General features: G+C 44.2%; 1 protein-coding gene across 2 annotated transcripts; it reads left to right on the top strand.

Moving 5' to 3' along the window:
* Window positions 1-28: 28 nt before the first annotated feature.
* Window positions 29-13,498, top strand: LOC141917683 (syncytin-2-like). Of its 2 annotated transcripts, none has more exons than XR_012621404.1 (2): window positions 29-147; window positions 3,552-3,630. XR_012621404.1 is itself a non-coding variant. In XM_074811076.1 (2 exons), the coding sequence occupies exon 2, from the start codon at window positions 11,632-11,634 to the stop codon at window positions 12,691-12,693; it is 1,062 nt and encodes a 353-aa protein (XP_074667177.1). In that variant the 5' UTR covers window positions 29-147; window positions 11,517-11,631; the 3' UTR covers window positions 12,694-13,498. The 2 variants fall into 2 exon arrangements, 1 of the variants encoding a protein (XP_074667177.1); XM_074811076.1 differs by lacking the exon at window positions 3,552-3,630 and adding an exon at window positions 11,517-13,498.
* Window positions 13,499-19,280: the final 5,782 nt, after the last annotated feature.

Genomic DNA, 19,280 nt, shown 5'->3' with positions numbered 1-19,280 from the left:
GGTGGCGCTCAGTGTGGCCTGAGGCGACGTCGCCGGACGGAGAGGAGGGGTGGAGAGGAGAGGGGCTCCTCGGCAGCGTGCGGGGCTGCCCGGAGGGCCTCCGCCGGCGGCCCTGCCTGTTCTTCCAACAGAAATACAATAAAACAGGTAGGTCTGTATTTCACCTTGGGTAAACCAAGTATCGAGGTGCTGGGTGGTGGTGGGCCTCCACACTAAGAGCAGGAAATGGTGGCTGGAAATGAAACTGTGGAGAGGTCTCACAGGCTCACCCTTTACACGCAGTCTGTCTCTTCTGAAGCCTGTCTCATGCTTCTCATGGAGCGAATTGACTAGAACAGAGCAAGAGGCAGGCATCTGCCTGGTAATGCAGCTGAGTGACAGCACTGGAGGTAGCACAGGCATTTTGGGTTCATACTGCTGAAAATGAAATCAGAACCTAATCTTTGCTGGTGAAGTGTGTGCGTAATAGCAAGGGAGGAGGAGGGACTGTGAGGATGGAAGGCCAGGTATTGAGTGACATTTGTTTTCACACACAAAACAGTTCACTTCAGTTAGATGACATTTCACTACCTCCGAGTGGCTGTTTCCATGTTCCTGAACATTACGCTGACTGAAAACGTGTGGCTGAGCACACAAGCATACAGGTGCATGATGCGTGGGCTGCTGCACATTCAGCTGGAGCACGCAGGGGTGCAATTCCTGCTGGGAAGGCACAACAGCGTGTGAGGGCTATGTGTTATGGAGGCTCTCAAATAAACAAACAACAACCAAAAATTAAAAATTTATTATCAGCACAATTAACTAGCACTCTGCAAACATTCAACAGCAGATTCAAATGCCTGTAAGAGGTGACTTGTGGAAAACAGACTCTACAACTCAGAGAGAGTTATAAAGCAGGTATGTTCACTCTGGCCGGGGTGCAAGGGGATTTCTCCACAAAGCTTGCACACCCACAGCACATTTTACCAAAAACTTATCGAGTGTGGATATACATATTCATTGGATTTCATAACACAAACATACATATGCATGAGTAAGGCTGGGTTAGTTCTAGAGGCTGGTGTCAGCAGTTTATGTTCTCTTTGCACCTGCGCATTGCCTCCTGGGGGGCGTCTTCGGGGGGCTTTGGGAGGAAGGCTCATAGTCTTTCTCACCTTGTACTTTTCCCCGGAGCATGCGCAGATTCTCTTGGCCAATTTCTTGAATAACAAGAGTGTTTTCAGCCGGTTTACTCATTCTATCTTATCTAAGGGAACCAATGGAACTTCTACCATCCGTATATGGCTATCTTTACTCATTACCAAGACCCAACTAGTTAGAGCACACCTGTTCCTCAAGGACAAAAACATGATATTTTGCTGAACACTGCAGTTCTTGGTAGATTTTCACAGTAAACTGCTTTGTTTTGATGGACACAGTAGTCCTTGGTAAAATTCCACAGAACAGTCTGGGCAAGCAGGATTCTTAGCAATATTCAAAAATTCTATAAGTAATACTATAACTTGCTATAAGTAAGTAAATAAGTTGCTAAGCAGTTTGCTATAAGTAAATAAGTAAATAAGTCTCAAAACAAGTAATAATTTCTCTGTATCAGAGGAGAACAAAACACCACTTCCTAGGGTTTAACAACAACCCAAAACGCTCTATCACTTATCTAACAAATGAGGACTCTCAACCTCGAGGAACTTCTCAGGACAGTGTCCTGACCCAAGTAACCTCAAGGAGTTTCCTTGGGCAGCCTCCGGACCCAAGGGGAGAGTCCTCGACCACAGCATACTGCTCCAGGGGGAGACTAGGTCCAAATGGCTCACCCGAGGGACTCCATTTATATCCAGGCCGAATCTGATCTGTGGCAAATAGCGGCTCCCATTGGCCAAAGGCCCCAACTACTGTGAAGCCCTGAGAACAAGGGCAAGGGAAAAGGAAATCAATAGCTGCTACACTTCAGCAGCCAAGAAGCCCTATTTTCACTGGGCAGGTGCACCTGCCACACAATCCACCCCATGACCATAGTCATGATTCGGCTGTTTTCCTTGAAGTGGTGGTGCAGTCACCACTTGCCTCCAAGGTTAAAAGGGAGTGCAGTCCCAGTGAGTTTCAACGCTCATTGTGGATCATCATTCCTAGATAATTATGCAAACAAATCCCCCAAAAAAACATACTCTAACAGGGACTCTACCACTTTCACACTAAAACAATCTATTACCATCAAAATTGAAGGAAGCTAATTAACCATTCTGACGAGGAAGATTCAGACATATTCAATCAACCAACTAATACTTAATACACCAACAATTGCCTTCAATTCTCTGGCCACTTTCTTCATTTATTGACCTAAAGTGGCATTAACACAATTTGGACATAAGCACACTTTCCTCCCTTAATAGCACCAAGTTCAATCATATTCTTCTGAATGCTGCCAATTTCACAAGATTCATTCACCACCACATTGTCATCCAAGTCTTGATTGTCCATATGGATCACCATTGCCAATCAGGATGCCGAAACCATCTGTTTTTCCAAGATTCTAAAAGAAAACAGAACTAGGCCTCCGATTAAAACCTGGGCATGAAGTCAAAAGTCAAAAGTCAGGGATTATCCATCAGGCACTAATACGGTGAGTTTTTCCACCTTTATCTCGGGCCTCCCAAGCATGTAAACCCCTAGGTTTTACTAAGGTCATAGGCACAATGCCAATTGAAGGTAATTTCACCGTGACAGGCTGGCCTGCATATGTTTTCAATGGGAACTGGCCCTTGTAATTGTCAAATATAGGAGTATCACCAACCGATAACCCCATAGGGCAAAATGCTCATATCTTTGGGTTCCCATAATTTCCCCAGCAGTTATTAACAATAAAAACTGCTTGTGATAATCATATGTCCCAGTTAGGTCATGAGGCACTGGCATGTCGCTTGATCAAACCATTAATTCACTTGACTATGCCATTAGCCTAAGGATAATATGGTGTATGAAACACCCACTTGATACCTTCTCCTCATGCCCAGTCTTGCACCACTGTGGCTGTGAAATCCTGTGAGAGAAGAACAAAACACCACTTCCTAGGGTTTAACGACAACCCAAAATGTTCTATCACTCACCTAACAAATGAGGACTCTCAACCTCGAGGATCTTCTCAGGACAGCGTCCTGACCCAAGTAACCTCAAGGAGTTTACTTGGGTAGTGTCCCGATCCAAGGGGAGAATCCTCGACCGCAGAATACTGTTCCAGGGGGGGACTAGGTCAAAATGGCTCCCCCAAGCGACTCCATTTATACCCAAGCCAAATCTGATCTGTGGTCAATATCAGCTCCCATTGGCCAAAGGCCCCAACTAACATGAAGCCCTCAGAACAAGGGCAAGGAAAAAGAAAATCAATAGCTGCTACATTTCAGCAGCCAAGAAGCCCTATTTTCATTGGGCGGGTGCACCTGCCACACTGTGCCACTATGGGTGCCTTACTGTAAAGCATAAAATGGTGTACCCAAGTGCAGATACAAGCTTTTCGCATATGCCAATCAGTAACTTTGGTTTTGTTTGTGTGTGAACAGGGATCTGTTCAGCTGGCTCCACCTCATGTTAAAGTGAATCAGTTCTAGTTAAGAAGCCTCCAGGAAACAGAGAAAAGGCTTTTGGACTGGAAGGAAGCAGGAGACATTTCTAGCTCCCAGATACTGCAAGTAAACTCAAAGGAAATAGGATATGTACTGCCATGGGTATATCAACACACATTATCCTGGGGACATTTGGAAGAGGGGTGGAAAGACAACCAAAATCTCAGGGGCACATTAATGATAAATTATAATATTTGAGGAGCTGTGGAGGAGCAGGTAGGATCTGAGAGAGCATCGAGTACTTCCAGTTCTGCTAATGGTAAGCAGCTGTTTACAAGCCATGAGTGAGGAGGGTGGCCTTGGTCTCTCCTCTGAAAACTGAAAGATGTTGATCACTGCCGACGCGGAAGTCTCGGACACAACTTAGACGACCAATGTGATCAAGTTGATGCCACTTTATTAAAGGTTACACACCAATTTATACTCTATCTCAAACTTCACGCGCCGCTATCTTATTGCTAATAGGCTAAAGCTACTTGTTCACGCGCCCTTTTGCCCCCTATGATTGGTCCCGGTGTGGCGTCCACGCGATGCTCTCCCCCCAGGTAGACCCCCTGTTTTCGACATTCCAACATCTTTATCTCTTGGGAAGGAATGTAGTTTCTCAGGCTGTCTCGGCCTTGTTTTTGTCCTTGAACACAGCTGCAGCTTGTTGTTACAGTGAGGCCCCTCGGTTTGGATCGCTCATAATATGTCCGTTATTTTCCAGCCATTCCACAGATCACAGAATCACAGAATCATCTAGGTTGGAAAAGACCTTGAAGATCATCTAGTCCAACCATTGACCTAACACTGACAGATCCCAACTACACCATATCCCTCAGCGCTATGTCAACCCGACTCTTAAACACCTCCAGGGATGGGGACTCCACCACCTCCCTGGGCAGCCCATTCCAACGCCTAACAACCTGTTCTGTAAAGAAATGCTTCCTAATATCCAGTCTAAACTTTCCTGGCGCAACATGAGGCCATTCCCTCTTGTCTTATCCCTTATTACTTGGTTAAAGAGGCTCATCCCCAGCTCTCTGCAACCTCCTTTTCAGGTAGTTGTAGAGGGCGATGAGGTCTCCCCTCAGCCTCCTCTTCTCCAGACTAAACAACCCCAGTTCCCTCAGCCACTCCTCATAAGACCTGTGCTCCAGACCCTTCACCAGCTTTGTTGCCCTTCTCTGGACACGCTCAAGTGATTCAATGTCCTTTTTGTAGTGAGGGGCCCAAAACTGAACACAGTAATCGAGGTGCGGCCTCACCAGTGCCGAGTACAGGGGTAAGATCACTTCCCTGTCCCTGCTGGCCACGCTATTTCTGATACAAGCCAGGATGCCATTGGCCTTCATGGCCACCTGGGCACACTGCTGGCTCATGTTCAGCTGGCTGTCAATCAACACCCCCAGGTCCCTCTCTGACTGGCAGCTCTCCAGCCACTCCTCCCCAAGCCTGTAGCGCTGCTGGGGGTTGTTGTGGCCCAAGTGCAGCACCCGGCATTTGGCCTTATTGAAACTCCTCCAGTTGGCCTTAGCCCATCGCTCCAGCCTGTCCAGATCCCTCTGCAGACCCTCCCTACCCTCGAGCAGATCAACACTCCCACCCAACTTGGTGTCATCTGCAAACTTACTGAGGGTGCACTCGATCCCCTCGTCTAGATCATCAATAAAGATGTTAAACAGGAGTGGCTCCAAAACCGAGCCCTGGGGGACACCACTCGTGACCGACCGCCAACCGGATTTAACTCTGTTCACCACAAGTCTTTGGGCCCGGCCATCCAGCCAGTTTTTTACCCAGCAAAGCGTGCGATCATCCAAGCCACGAGCAGCCAGTTTCGCCAGGAGAATGCTGTGGTAAACGATGTCAAAGGCCTTACTAACGTCAAGGTAAACAACATCCACAGCCTTTCCCTCACCCAATAAGCAGGTCGCCCTGTCATAGTGAAGTGCTAAGGCTTGGACAACAGGCCCAAGCCAGAGTTGACCTATAGATGAATCCTGTATATTTTATAACTGATAACCATTGTGCTAGTAGGTATTGTACTAAGTTATAACAACCCACTTATGCTGGTGTAAAAAGTGCTAAAGCATTGAAATACTGCAGCCTGAACAACAGGCCCCAAGCTGAAGCTGCTAACTTAGCATGTAGTCATTAATAAAATATGTAAACTCGCTAGTGAAAGACAAAATATAATCAGTAGAGAGGAGAGAATGTATCCAACTTTCCTCTCACAGCCTTGTTCAAGGCTGAGAACCCAAGTATTTGGCCTTGTTAGAAACTCCCTTGGTTCCCCTCCCGAGCCCTGGCCAAGCTTTGGGTGGAATCCAACAGGAGAATGAAACCAGAAACTTTCCGCTCAAAACAAAGGTGCCAGCTATTCTGGCTTGTCGATCTCTGGTATATAAGGCTGGACCCGCTCACAGCGACTTTGGATGCCTCACCTATGGGTGGATGCACCGCGTAGGATTTCCCACTTGCCAGGACAGGCTCTCCAAATCCTCGCTGTAACCGGGGCTCCCCAGCGGCTGCGGATCTGGATGATGATGATAACATATGCAAGTGGTGATGTATTTCTCTTAATTACTATTCTCTCTCTCTCTCGTGTAGTAATGATTTGATGCATTACTCTGTTTGTTGCTTTAAGTGCACTATTCTGCTTCTTCTTACTGCATGTTCTCTGTATTACACTGTTACATTATTTGGTTATTACCAGTAAAGTACGCCTACTCCTTTCACTCTGGTGTCCGAGTTTAATTGGTATCCTTAATCAGCAAAACATAAATTTGTGTCAGAAGTGGGATCCGACAAAAATGCCATTATTTAAGTTCAAAGGAAATTTGTCAAGTCCACCAGATACTCCTGGTTTGAAAAATCCTCCCTGTAGTTCCTGGGCCCAGGAGTGGGCTCAGGTCGGAGGACCATGTGAACAATGGGAGAGCTGGCTGCAAGAAGCCCAACCATTAGATGTTCTAAATTGTATGAAAAGGATACCTATTGGAAAAGGAAAAGAGATCACAAACTCGAGTAAACAAGGATGGATTTTGTTAACTGCATATAGAAAACAACACCAGAGTAAAGAGAGGCTGTTGTTGGAGCGATCCCAGATGGAGTGACAGATATGTGACTTACGGAGTCAAATAATAATGTTGTAATGCTGGAATAAGTTGCTTGCTGATAAGATGGATACTTATCAGACAGTGGCGGAGAAAGCCACGGTGCGAGTAGCACAATATAAGTATAAGAAAAGGAGGGGGCGAGTGGATCATAAAAAGGTGCACGCAGTGATTGCGGATGCCGGTGTGCAGTGGGACCCAGAGAAGTGGGATGGTGATATTTGGGATTCCATGGATTCTGATGAGGTTGGTTCCACAGATGAATTTGTAGATGCAAAACCTGTGTGGAGGCGAAAGATAGAAGCCGATTCTCACGGGCAACCTATAAGAAAGGATATAATAGAGGATTATACACAGTATGAAGTAAATGATATAATTGAAAGATATAAGCAGAAACCAGGGGAATCCCTGCTTGCTTGGATGGTGCGTTTGCATGATCAGGGAGCTGCAGGAATAATCCTAGATGCAGGAGATTCTAGAAAGGTTTTGATTTTATGCTCAGATTCTTTTGTGCAAGATGCATTTCGAAACAACACTCAGGATACTAATTTGTTAGCATTGGCTGCTCTGGGATGTAATACCAAATATCCTACAGAAAATGATTGGCCAGCCTTTGACCGTCAGTGGTATACTTTGCGAGATTGTATACAGTGAATGAAAGAGGAAGGGATGAAAGCAGCTATTTTTATGGGAGACGCTGACATTATGATGCAGTGTCCTTTGTCAGTCACTATGAGAAACAGGGTGATTAAAACTGCTCCACCTGCCTATAAGAATGTAATTATGACCCTTCTCATTAATGAAACGGGGAATCCCCTCAGTGAAGTAATTGAGAAGGTGCAACAGTTACGCGACCTTGGAGAGTGGAGCCCCCAGGGAAGTGCAGGGAACCGAGAGAATTGCAACAGAAATGATAACAGGATCTCTTGGCAAGAAATGTTTACTGCCTTATTAAGGGATGGTATGCCCCGTGATAAAATTGATGGCATTTCAACCCCAGAATTGTGGAAGATATATAAAAAGAGAGGGTTGCATAAACCCAACAAAAAGGTACAAAATTCACAGGCCAAAAAGGCAGGGACAACTCAGCCTACGGCGCCACCTCTCGAGCCTCGACAGGACCCTCCATCTGCTCGCGGGGGGCCCACCGCAAGTGGATCACCGGTTCCGGGGGAGGAGGAGGATTGGGCACTGTTCTCTGACTTGTACCCTTTGCAGAAGGCAAGGGAGGTGAGTCAACATTATGATCAGCACAAATGAATTAATGGCCAAGCTCCAGTGCAGTGGGTATGGAAGGACCGACGGCCTCATGTGGAGCTTAAAATCTTTTGGAACAACCAGTCCCCGCAAACTGTAAATGCCCTAATTGACACTAGAGCGGAGGTCTCTTTAATATTTGGAAACCCTAAGAAGTATAGGGGACAACCTGTAGTTATTACTGGGTTAGGAGGGAAACAGATTGAGGCAGTGCAAACACAAATAGAAATAAAGATAGGGAACCTCCCAAAGAGATTGTACCTGGTAATGATAGTTCCTATTCCTGAATATATAATCATCATAGACATTTTGAAAGGATTGACTTTAAATCTCTCTGACGGTCAGTATCAATTTGGAGTCAGACCCTGTATTAGTGCCAGACCTGTTACAGTTGGTAAAGTAAAAATGCCTCCTGTGCAGATCCTGGCTGCAACTAAGTTAGTCACATTGAAGCAGTATAGAATTCTGGGAGGACATGAAGAGATATCACAGACAATTAGAGATTTATTAGACGTAGGAGTTTTAAAGCCAACCACCACAGCTTGGAACAATCCGATGTGGCCTGTCAAGAAAAGTGATAGATCCTGAAGAATGACGGTGGATTTTAGAGAACTAAACAAACATACTCCACCGCTTGCAGCAGCTGTGCCAGACACTGTCACTTTAATAGAGAAGGTTCAGAAACATCCAGGAACCTGGTACGCTGTAATAGATTTGGCTAATGCATTTTTTACTATCCCTATTGCAGAAGAGCACCAGGACCAATCTGCCTTCACATGGCAGGGCCGGCAATACACTTTCACTAGATTACCACAAGGATAGCTGCATAGCCCCAGTATCTGTCATAGAATTGTAGCTGAACACTTAGATGAAATACAGCTGCCTCCTCACACACAATTAAGTCACTATATAGATGATATTTTGATTCAAGGAAATGATGAGGGGGAGGTACAACAAGCTCTTGAATTAGTGATAAACCACATGAAACAGAAGGGTTGGGAAATTAACCCTGAAAAAATCCAAGGGCCGTCTCAGACAGTAAAGTTTCTAGGAATTCAGTGGCACTGTGGGTGTCGAGAAATACTGCCTGAAGCCCGAGAAAAAATTTTGGATTTTGCTGTACCACAAAATAAAGAAGAAGCTCAAAGATTTATTGGGTTATTCAGCTTCTGGAGACAACATATTCCCCATTTAGGACAAATTTTAACCCTTTGTACAAGGTGACCAGGAAAAATACGAATTTGAATGGGGAGATGAACAGCAAGCAGCTCTTGAGTTAGCTAAAGAAACCATTCAAAAGGCTTTAGATTTATGGCCCTTGCAGGAAGGGGAGGTAGAGTTAAATGTGTCAGTAAATAAATCACATGCTAACTGGAGTCTGTGGCAGAAACAAGGGAAGAAAAAGGTTCCGTTAGGATTTTGGGGCAGAAAGCTGCCAGATGCAGGAAACAACTATACTCCTTTTGAGAAACAATTACTAGCATGTTATTGGGCATTAGTTGAAACTGAACAACTCACGTTAGGACATGAAGTGGCTCTTCGCCCTGAGATTCCTATCATGCAATGGGTAAAAAGCTCTCCAAAAACTCATCGCATTGGGCATGCTCAGGAATCAAGTATCATAAAATGGAAATGGTATATACAAGATAGAGCTAAGGTGGGAGTGGGTGGGGTAGCCACTCTCCATGAGAAGTGGCTACTACCCCCACAAAGGATCAAGAAATAAATCCTGATTTTACAGCTGAACTGGAATCCCCAGTACAATGGGGAAAGGCTTTAAACCAATTAGAACCCTCTGCAAAGGAACATGTCTGGTTCACCGATGGATCAGCAAAGTACCTAGGAGGGAAAAGGTTTTGGAAAGCAGTAGCTTATCACCCTCATTCAGGAAAATTTTTAGAAACTACAGGAGAAGGGAAAAGCAGTCAGTATGCTGAATTATATGCAGTGCATATGGCTTTGAGACAAGAAGACTTAGGCGAATGTCATTTATATACTGACTCTTGGTCAGTAGCTAATGGATTGACTACTTGGCTGCCAACATGGGTAGCCAAGGACTGGAAAATATATTCCAAAGAAGTCTGGGGAAAGGAACTGTGGAGAGATATTTGGGAAATAGTTCAAAGAACTAAGGTCACTGTGTTTCACGTTGATGCCCACAGTAATACTGACACTCTAGAAAGACTTTATAACTCTGTTACAGACAACTGGGCAAAGATTTCCCAAGCTGGATTAGAATTCCCTCAGAAGGAGGATCATGAAGGTTTGGCGAAATGGGTACACCAAAATTGTGGGCACCTCGGGGAAAAAGCCACTTATAGGTGGGCTCAGGATCGTGGCATTGTAATGTCACTTGATATGATTAAAACCATAATTGCTTGGTGCCCCGTGTGCCAGCACACCCATAAACGCCCAGTACCACATGTGGTAAAGGGACAATTGGGGAGAGGAAAATTACCAGGACAAATTTGGCAAATGGATTATGTGGGGCCCTTACCTGAAGATCGAGGGTGCAGATACATTTGCACAGCTGTAGACACCTACTCTGGATACTTGATTGCTCATCCCTGTAAAAGGCCCACCCACCATAGCACTATTTGCACCATAGACCTAATAATTTTATACTATGGAATTCCACTGCAAATTCAAACTGACAATGGCTCTCATTTTCGAAACAAGTTTGTACAGCAATATGCTGAACAACAGAATATTCAATGGGTTTTTCATATACCATATTACCCACAAGCTGCTGGATTGATCGAGCGAATGAATGGGTTGTTAAAAGAGCAATTGAGGAAACTGGGAGATGGGAACCTATCCCGATGGAGGACCCATCTCACAGATGCACTGCACATTCTCAACAACAGGCCCATTGGGGATATGGAAACCCCCTTAATGCGTATGACTACCCCCAGTCTACAAATAAAGCCTTTGACAGTGAATGAGACCTTAACTTATTGGGAAATTGTCCCAGGTGCCCTGGCCCCTTATCGGGCCACCCCAGAGGATGCAGGATTAGACCTTTATGCATTAAAACTGACAATAGTAGGCCCAAAAGAGATAAGGGTTATAGATACCGGTATAGGAATTCAAATTCCTACCGGACATTTTGGATTAATAACAGCCCGCTCGAGCCTAGCCTTGAAAGGTGTTCATGTCATGGGAGGGGTGATTAATGCAGACTATCAAGGCGAAATTAAAGTAATCTTGTTAAACAATGGTGAGCAGGGCTTGACTATTCAACCCCATGACCGAGTAGCACAACTGTTAATACTGCCAGTTTTACAAGCAGGGGTTAAAAAAGGGGATCCACCCCCAGTCACCACAGTCCAAGGAAATAAGGAGTTTGGGTCAACAGGTATTAATAATGGAGCCAAAGTATGGGTCCAAAGGCCGGATGGCCCCCCCAAACCAGCTGAAGTAATAGCTATGGGAAAAGACAATACTATTCTGATTATGAAACCTGGGCAAGAAAAATGGGAATATGTACCTGCCACAAAATGTTATTTGAGAGAGTAACAAGATGGTATAGAATTTTGTTTTATAGGTTCTACGCCATTGAACTTACCTGTCCACCACAACAGACCCTTCAGGAGAGGATGCTGTCCACATCACCTGATTTGAGAAACTGATCTTCATGACGAACAGCGGATACGAGGACAATGGAACCATTGTTGGTATTACTAATTATATGTTATCACTTTAATCAGATTGCAAATTGGGAAAATAGATTCTTATCCCTTGGAGAAACAATAGCAAGCATATTCGACCTCCGCAACTGTTGGGTTTGTGGAAGCCCAGCCGGATTTGAGGATTGGCCTTGGATAGCCCAGCCGGTGTCACCTAAATGGTGGATCAGCACACGAAGTGATGTAAATGACACAACGGGATTTTGGACTGATGATAGCGACCCTTGGCGACTGCACTTTCCCGGAAAGGGTCTTTACTGTCTCAATCGGACAAGAGAACATGGGGTTCAAGTGGGGAAAAGTGTTTGTGAATGGACTTTATCTTTAGGTTTTGATTGTTCGACTCCTAATTGTCCTCCCTATGATTGTTTCAAATATCGGGGCAGATGGAATCAAACACACGTCAAACTTACTAATGGTAGTTGGGTAAGGTGTTCCTACCACAATTATAAACAAGATTTTGAAGGTTGTAAAGCAGAAGGACGGGATGGCTTTTTTGACCATCTATTTTTACGCTGTCCCAGAGATAACTCTACAAGTAAGACCCATGTTGTCCGTGATTATCAGTGGAAGTGGCAACACCAAAATGGCACCCGAACTTACTTTAGCGAATTCTGGTCTAAATCTAACAAAACATCTTGGGGGTGCGATTGTAGATGGAAGCCTCATGTGGGAGCTTGGAGATGCACCTATTGTGATTCTTATGGTGCATCAACTGTGGTCGGAGGACCACTAGGCCCAGGAATCACATTATATTTTGACCCACCAATTGATGACGAAACCTGGGAAGGTCCCTTTGCCAATGGAGCTTGGGCTTTAAAGGGACATTATTGGATTTGTGGCCAACATGCTTATCGGAGGTTACCCCCGAATTGGTCAGGAATATGCTATGTAGGATACATCAGACCCCTATTCTTTTTACTATCACAAGATCAGGGAAAGGGGCTTGGAGTTAAAGTATATGATAATGTGGTTAGGGAAAAACGGTCCATTGACACTTCCCTAACTAAGGGGAGTGCGCAAAAATGGGGATAAGATGAATGGCCACCTGAAAGAATCATAGAATATTATGGACCAGCCTATTGGAATCCCAATGAAATAATAGCAGGTGCCAGAGAACCAATCTATAACTTGAATTGGATAATTCGGTTACAAGCTGTCTTAGAAATAATAACTAACCAAACGGCTATGGCTCTCGACCTTCTGGCTGACCAATCCACTCAAATGAGGAGTGAAATCTTTCATCATCGCATGGTCTTGGACTACCTGTTGGCAGAAGAAGGTGGTGTCTGTGGGAAATTAAATGAATCCAATTGTTTGCAAATTGATGATAATGGAAAGGTAGTAAAACAAATAACTCAAGAGATGAGAAAATTAGCTCATGTACCGATCCAAACATGGAAGGGCTGGGACCTGGACCCATTCTCATGGTTGCCAGGGGGCCCTTGGGTCAAACATGTCCTTTTCTTCTTCCTATGTGCTGTCACTAGTCTAGTGTTTATTCCTTGCTTAATTCCTTGCGGTATACGGTTGATTAGGCAGGCAGTAATGGAAATGCAATTTGTAGTTGTACGTGATGGGAGATCCCCAATTGAAGAACGAAAACTAATGTCACTAACCATAGAAATGGTTTGAGAGCCATGATTCACCTATAGGTCAAAGGACCTAATGAAGTGCTAAGGCTTGGACAACAGGCCCAAGCCTGAGTTGACCTAAATATGAATCCTGTATATTTTGTAATTGATAATCATCATGCTAGTAGGTATTGTATTAAGTTATAACAACCTATTTATGCTGGTGTAAAAAGTGCTAAAGTATTGAAATACTGCAGCCTGAACAACAGGCCCCAAGCTGAAGCTGCTAACTTAGCATGTAGTCATTAGTAAAATATGTAAACTCGCTAGTGAAAGACAAAATATAATCAGTAGTGAGGAGAGAATGTATGCAACTTTCCTTGTTTAGCCTTGTTCAAGGCTGAGAACCCAAGTATTTGGCCTTGTTAGAAACTCCCTTGGTTCCCCTCCCGAGCCCTGGCCAAGCTTTGGGTGGAATCCAACAGGAGAATGAAACCAGAAATTTTCCGCTCAAAACAAAGGTGCCAGCTATTCTGGCTTGTCGATCTCTGGTTTATAAGGCTGGGCCCGTTCACAGCGACTTTGGAAGCCTCACCTATGGGTGGACGCACCGCGTAGGATTTCCCACTTGCCGGGACAGGCTCTCCAAATCCTCGCTGTAACCGGGGCTCCCCAGCATCTGCGGATCTGGATGATGATGATAATATATGCAAGTGGTGATGTATTTCTCTTAATTACTATTCTCTCTCTCTCTCGTGTAGTAATGATTTGATGCATTACTCTGTTTGTTGCTTTAAGTGCACTATTCTGCTTCTTCTTACTGCATGTTCTCTGTATTACACTGTTACATTACTTGGTTATCACCAGTAAAGTACGCCTACTCTTTTCACTCTGGTATCCAAGTTTAATTGGTATCCTTAATCAGCAAAACACATAGAAGGAGATCAGGTTTGTCAAGCAGGACCTGCCTTTCATAAACCCATGCTGACTGGGCCTGATCATCTGGTTGTCCCGCATGTGTTGTGTGATGGTACTCAGGATGAGCTGCTCCATCAGCTTCCCGGGCACCGAAGTCAAGCTGACAGGCCTGTAATTTCCCGGATCATCCTTCCGACCCTTCTTATAGATGGGCGTCACATTGGCCAATTTCCAATCTCTCGGGACCTCCCCGGTCAGCCAGGACTGCTGGTAAATGATGGAAAGCAGCTTGGCAAGCACCCCAGCCAGCTCCTTCAGCACCCTCGGGTGTATCCCATCCGGTCCCATAGACTTGTGTGTGTCTGTGTGATGTAGCAGGTCACTGACTGTCTCCTCCTGGAATGCAGGGGGGTCGTTCTCCCAGTCTCTGTCCTCTGGCTGAGGAGGCTGGATTCCCTCAGTACAACTAGTCTTGTTATTAAAGACCGAGGCAAAGAAGGCATTAAGCACCTCAGCCTTCTCCTCATCACTCGTTGCCATGTTTCCTTGTGTGTCTAGCAGGGGATGGAGGCTCTCCCTGGTCTTTCTTTTGCTGTTGACATACTTATAGAAACATTTCTTGTCCTTGATTGCTGAAGCCAGATTAATTTCTAGCTGGGCTTTAGACCTCCTGATTTCTGCCCTGCATAGTCTCACAGCATCTTTGTAATCACTGTGAGTGGCTAGCCCCTTCTTCCAAAGGCTGGAAACTCTCCTTTTCCTCCCAGAGTTGCAGCCAAAGCTCCCTGTTCAGCCAGGGTGGCCTTCTCTGTCGCCAGCTTCTCTTACAGCACCTGGGAACAGCCTGTTCCTGTGTCATTAAGACTTCCTTCTTAAAGAGTGCCCAGCCTTGATATTTACCCTTAAAGGTTGTGAGTTTGTTTGGGTTACAGAATGATGGGGAATCAATATCTGCAGATGATATGACAGGAGCTATAACATTATGCATACGTGCAAAAGTATAAAAGCACGTATTACAGCACATATGCATAGGTCCTGGGACTTCATTTGGTTTGACATAGGTTTGTTTTTCACAAATTCTCAACACCCTTTTCATTTTGCGCATTAAAAATATGCTTAGAAAGAATTAGTAAAGTCTCCCAAGCTTGGCACCAGTATTTTCAATGGTATTTGTCACTTCATTGTTACCCAGTTCCTCCTTTACAAGACAGATGTTTAAAACAAACTTGATAGAGAAACAGAAACGTGTGTGCAGATTTGCACACCACAATTTGCACAGTGCAAATCCAGGCGCGTTGGGGAGCTGTGTTTCAAAACTGGATATGAGGGCTTTTCTCAGCAATTCCAGCTCTAACAATGTTTATGCCTAGTGCACCCAAACCCTCAAGGTTTGGATGATGTTAATGTGTTGTTAAGTGTGGAACATGTCAACATTAACATGATATTAGTGTGGAAGAGGATGGCAAGTGTAGATGCACCAAGATGGATTGCTGGAGGTTGGACAGTGACCAGCATAGGAAGGAATATGCTGGCAGTGTGACTGGTTGAGGGCTGACATACATAAACCTTCCCCATCTGGAGTGATACTTTTCTGTATGATTTCATCCTAAAACAGTGAAGAGTGTGTACACAGTTACTGATAGACAAAACCCTCTTACTGGTTTATCCCCAGATGTTGTCCTCCTCCTTCCCTCATACAATGTCTGTCACCAAATGATAATTAAAAAGTAAGAAATTATTATTGTTTTACAGCTTTGTGAAAGAATTAACTTACATCATATTTGACAGAAACCCACAAAACCAAGGGATGAAAAGGCTACATCATACTGTGCTGTTCCACACACTCATATAGCTTACCACATCAGTGTCAGTGGAACTGTTGCTTTCCTCACTTCAGTCATGTATACATTGCAACTTTAACTTTCCTCTCCAAGAGAAAGCAATTTTCCTACCTCTTCACTCATTATTTCAGAGGACTTTTGCATGCATCCCTTGACCTGAATGGTCTCTTCCATCATAAGCTAAACAGCTAGTCATGTACAGGAGAAAATAGGCTTGTAATGGACTAAATCAGAACAGTCAAATGGAGACATTTACAGCTGCAGTAAGCAGATTCTGATGTACATTCCTTTAATTGGAGAAGCAGTGACATTGTATTAATAGTGATGGTCCTTCATTTCCAGATGATGAAAAATGTGCACAACAAGAACATCCAATTTCTTATTTTATGAAATTTTGCTTTTGATATTTTGTGCTTCTGTGATCAAATCTTAGATTTTTATAATTTTTATTTTACATAGAAGAAATGTATACTTATTTGTGCATGTTCAGGTACTATGTCTTGAGTATTTGCATGGCCTAAATGGCCTTAACATCTGAGCATCTTGCAATTTTTAATAGTCATCCTGAGATCATAAGGATGAGATAGAGGATTTTCATAATCTGTAGTTTTTATGTAGGATAATGGATTCTTCTCCAGGTCAAAATAACTTACATTTCTGTCAACCAGAAAACTGACCTCTTCTGAGGTCCAGGCTAACATGTTTAGATGAGAGAATTTTGGTTTCACAGACAGAAAGAAGTAATGGAGCATGGCATGTGTGAATAGTTCTGAAGACCGTACCAAGGCTACTGTGGTGGGTTGACCCTGTCTGGACGCCAGGTGCCCACAAAAGCCACTCTATCACTCCCCCTCCTCAGCTGGACAGGGGAGAGAAAATATAATGAAAGGCTCATGGGTCAAGGTAAAGACAGGGAGATCACTCACCAATTAGTCACAGGCAAAACAGACTTGACTTAGGGAAAATTAAATTTATTACCAATCAAATCAGAGTAGGATAATGACAAATAAAAACTAAATCTTAAAACCACCTTCCCCCCACCCCTCCCTTCTTCCCAGGTTTAACTTTACTCCTGATTTTCTCTACCTCCTCCCTCCGAGCGGCCCAAGGGGATGGGGAATGGGGGTTGTGGTCAGTTCATCACACGTTTTTTCTGCCACTCCTTCCTCCTCAGGGAGAGGATTCCTCAAACTCTTTCCCTGCTCCAGCATGGGGTCCCTCCCACATGAGACAGTCCTCCACAAACTTTTCCAACATGAGTCCTTCCCATGGGCTGCAGTTCTTCACAAACTGCTCTAGTGTGGGTCCCCTGCAGGGTCACAAGTCCTGCCAGAAAACCTATTCCAATGTGGGCTCCTCTCTCCACAGGGTCACAGGTCCTGCCAGGAGCCTGCTCAAGCACAGGCCTCCCACGGGGTCACAGACTCCTTTGGGCACAGCCACCTGTTCCTGTGTGGGGTTCTCCACAGGCTGCAGGAGGATATCTGCTCCATTGTGGACCTCCATGGGTGCAGGACACAGGCTGCCTCACCATGGGCTGCACCACAGGCTGCAGAGGAATCTCTGCTCTGGTGCCTGCAGCACCTCCTCCCACTCCTTCTTCACTGACCTTGGTGTCTGCAGAGTTGTTTCTCTCACATATTCTCACTCCTCTCTCCAGCTGCAATTTGTTTTTTTCGTTTTTTTTCCCCTTCTTAAATATGTTATCACAGAGGTGTTACAACTGTCACTGATGGGCCTGGCCTTGGCCAGCGACAGGTCTGTCTTGGAGCTGACTGGCATTGGCTCTGATGGACATAGGGGAAGCTTCTAGCAACTTCTCATGGAAGCCACCTGTCCTGGTTTAACCAGGATAGGGTTGGGTTTCCCCAGCAGTGGGGGGGGAGCTCTAGCCGGGTTATTCAGATACCATGCGGACGTCACATCCTGGCAGGTCACATTTTCCTGGCGTGGGAGCGCGGTGCACTCGTGGTTTTGTACATCGTGCTTCAAACTGCTGTATTTGGTAGCTATTTTGCTCTGTTCATTGCTATCACTATTACTGTTATTGTTATTGTTGTGGTTTGTTGTGTTGCTATTGCACTGTTGTATTAAACCTTTCCTTATTTCAGTCTTGGGGCTTTGTATTTCACTCCCTTTGTGGGGGAGGGGCAGCGGCCGCGTGGTCTCAGACCCCGGCAGGGGCTAAACCACCACACCACCCCTTTAGCCCTGCCTGCTACCAAAACCTTGCCATGCAAACCCAATACAGCTACATATGGTAGAAAGGTCATGGACTCACTAGCTAAAGGTATAGCTTGTTTTCTGTCAAGTTTGATTTTGATTTTGTGACTATGTCAAGAGACACATTGAAAAAAATTAAATCGATGAATGAAATTTCCAAGAAATCAGTGTTAGCAGAACAAGGAAAATAAAACCTTTTTCTTTTGTATCTCTTTGCTATGTCCTAGGTTAAGGGATCACTACTAAATATTTGGTAGGCTCTTTTTTTTTTGTTTGTTTGCATTGAATTATTTTGATTACTTACTGGACTCCATCAAACTATTATAACTTTGTTAATTCCAGTGCTTTATACAACTGTAAAATTGTAACACTAATGTATACCTCAAAATTAATTTCATTCTCTTCTACCAAACATATTAAATTTTTATGCCTGTAGTAAATACAGTCCCACTTCTCTTATTTTCTCATATTTTCTCATTTTGATACCATCTGAACAGATCCAGAACATCTCAGCTGTAGAACTGAAAAAAATAACAGCATATGTATTGAAGTATACCTAGCTTGTTCAGTGAAGAAACTAGGGCATAGAGAAGTAACAGGACTTCTATGAGATGACATATTAAGATGTGCCTGACTACAGAACAAAGCTCTTGTCTCTCAAGTTTTAGTTTCATGCCCTATGAGATTTTTAGACTATTTCTGAACTGAAGGTCACCATCAAGTCAAATGCTAAACCAGGATTAGGAAGGAAGCAAAATAATATTTACAATTATAGGAGTAGCTGTGCAAGCTAAATTGACAATTAATCAAAAATCATTATTGTCACTCAACACTAAGGGGACAGACAGGTTCTTTTAGGGATCCTTGCCAGAATGATAATGGGACTAAGTTGTGGTTACAATTAAAGCTTTATTTTCTTAACAGGATTTCATGATTAGTATATCATAGAATTTATGATCAGAATAGCACAGGATTTCTAGAAGCAGAATCAGTGTAGCACAACTTTATAAGTAGCACAGCACAGAATTTTATAGCACAGCTTAGTTTATGATTTCTAATCACCTGG

The sequence above is a fragment of the Strix aluco genome, chromosome W (genome assembly GCF_031877795.1).
Source record: "Strix aluco isolate bStrAlu1 chromosome W, bStrAlu1.hap1, whole genome shotgun sequence".
In the NCBI taxonomy this organism is placed as follows: Eukaryota; Metazoa; Chordata; class Aves; order Strigiformes; family Strigidae; genus Strix; species Strix aluco.
This window is presented reverse-complemented; position numbering and strand designations above follow the sequence as displayed.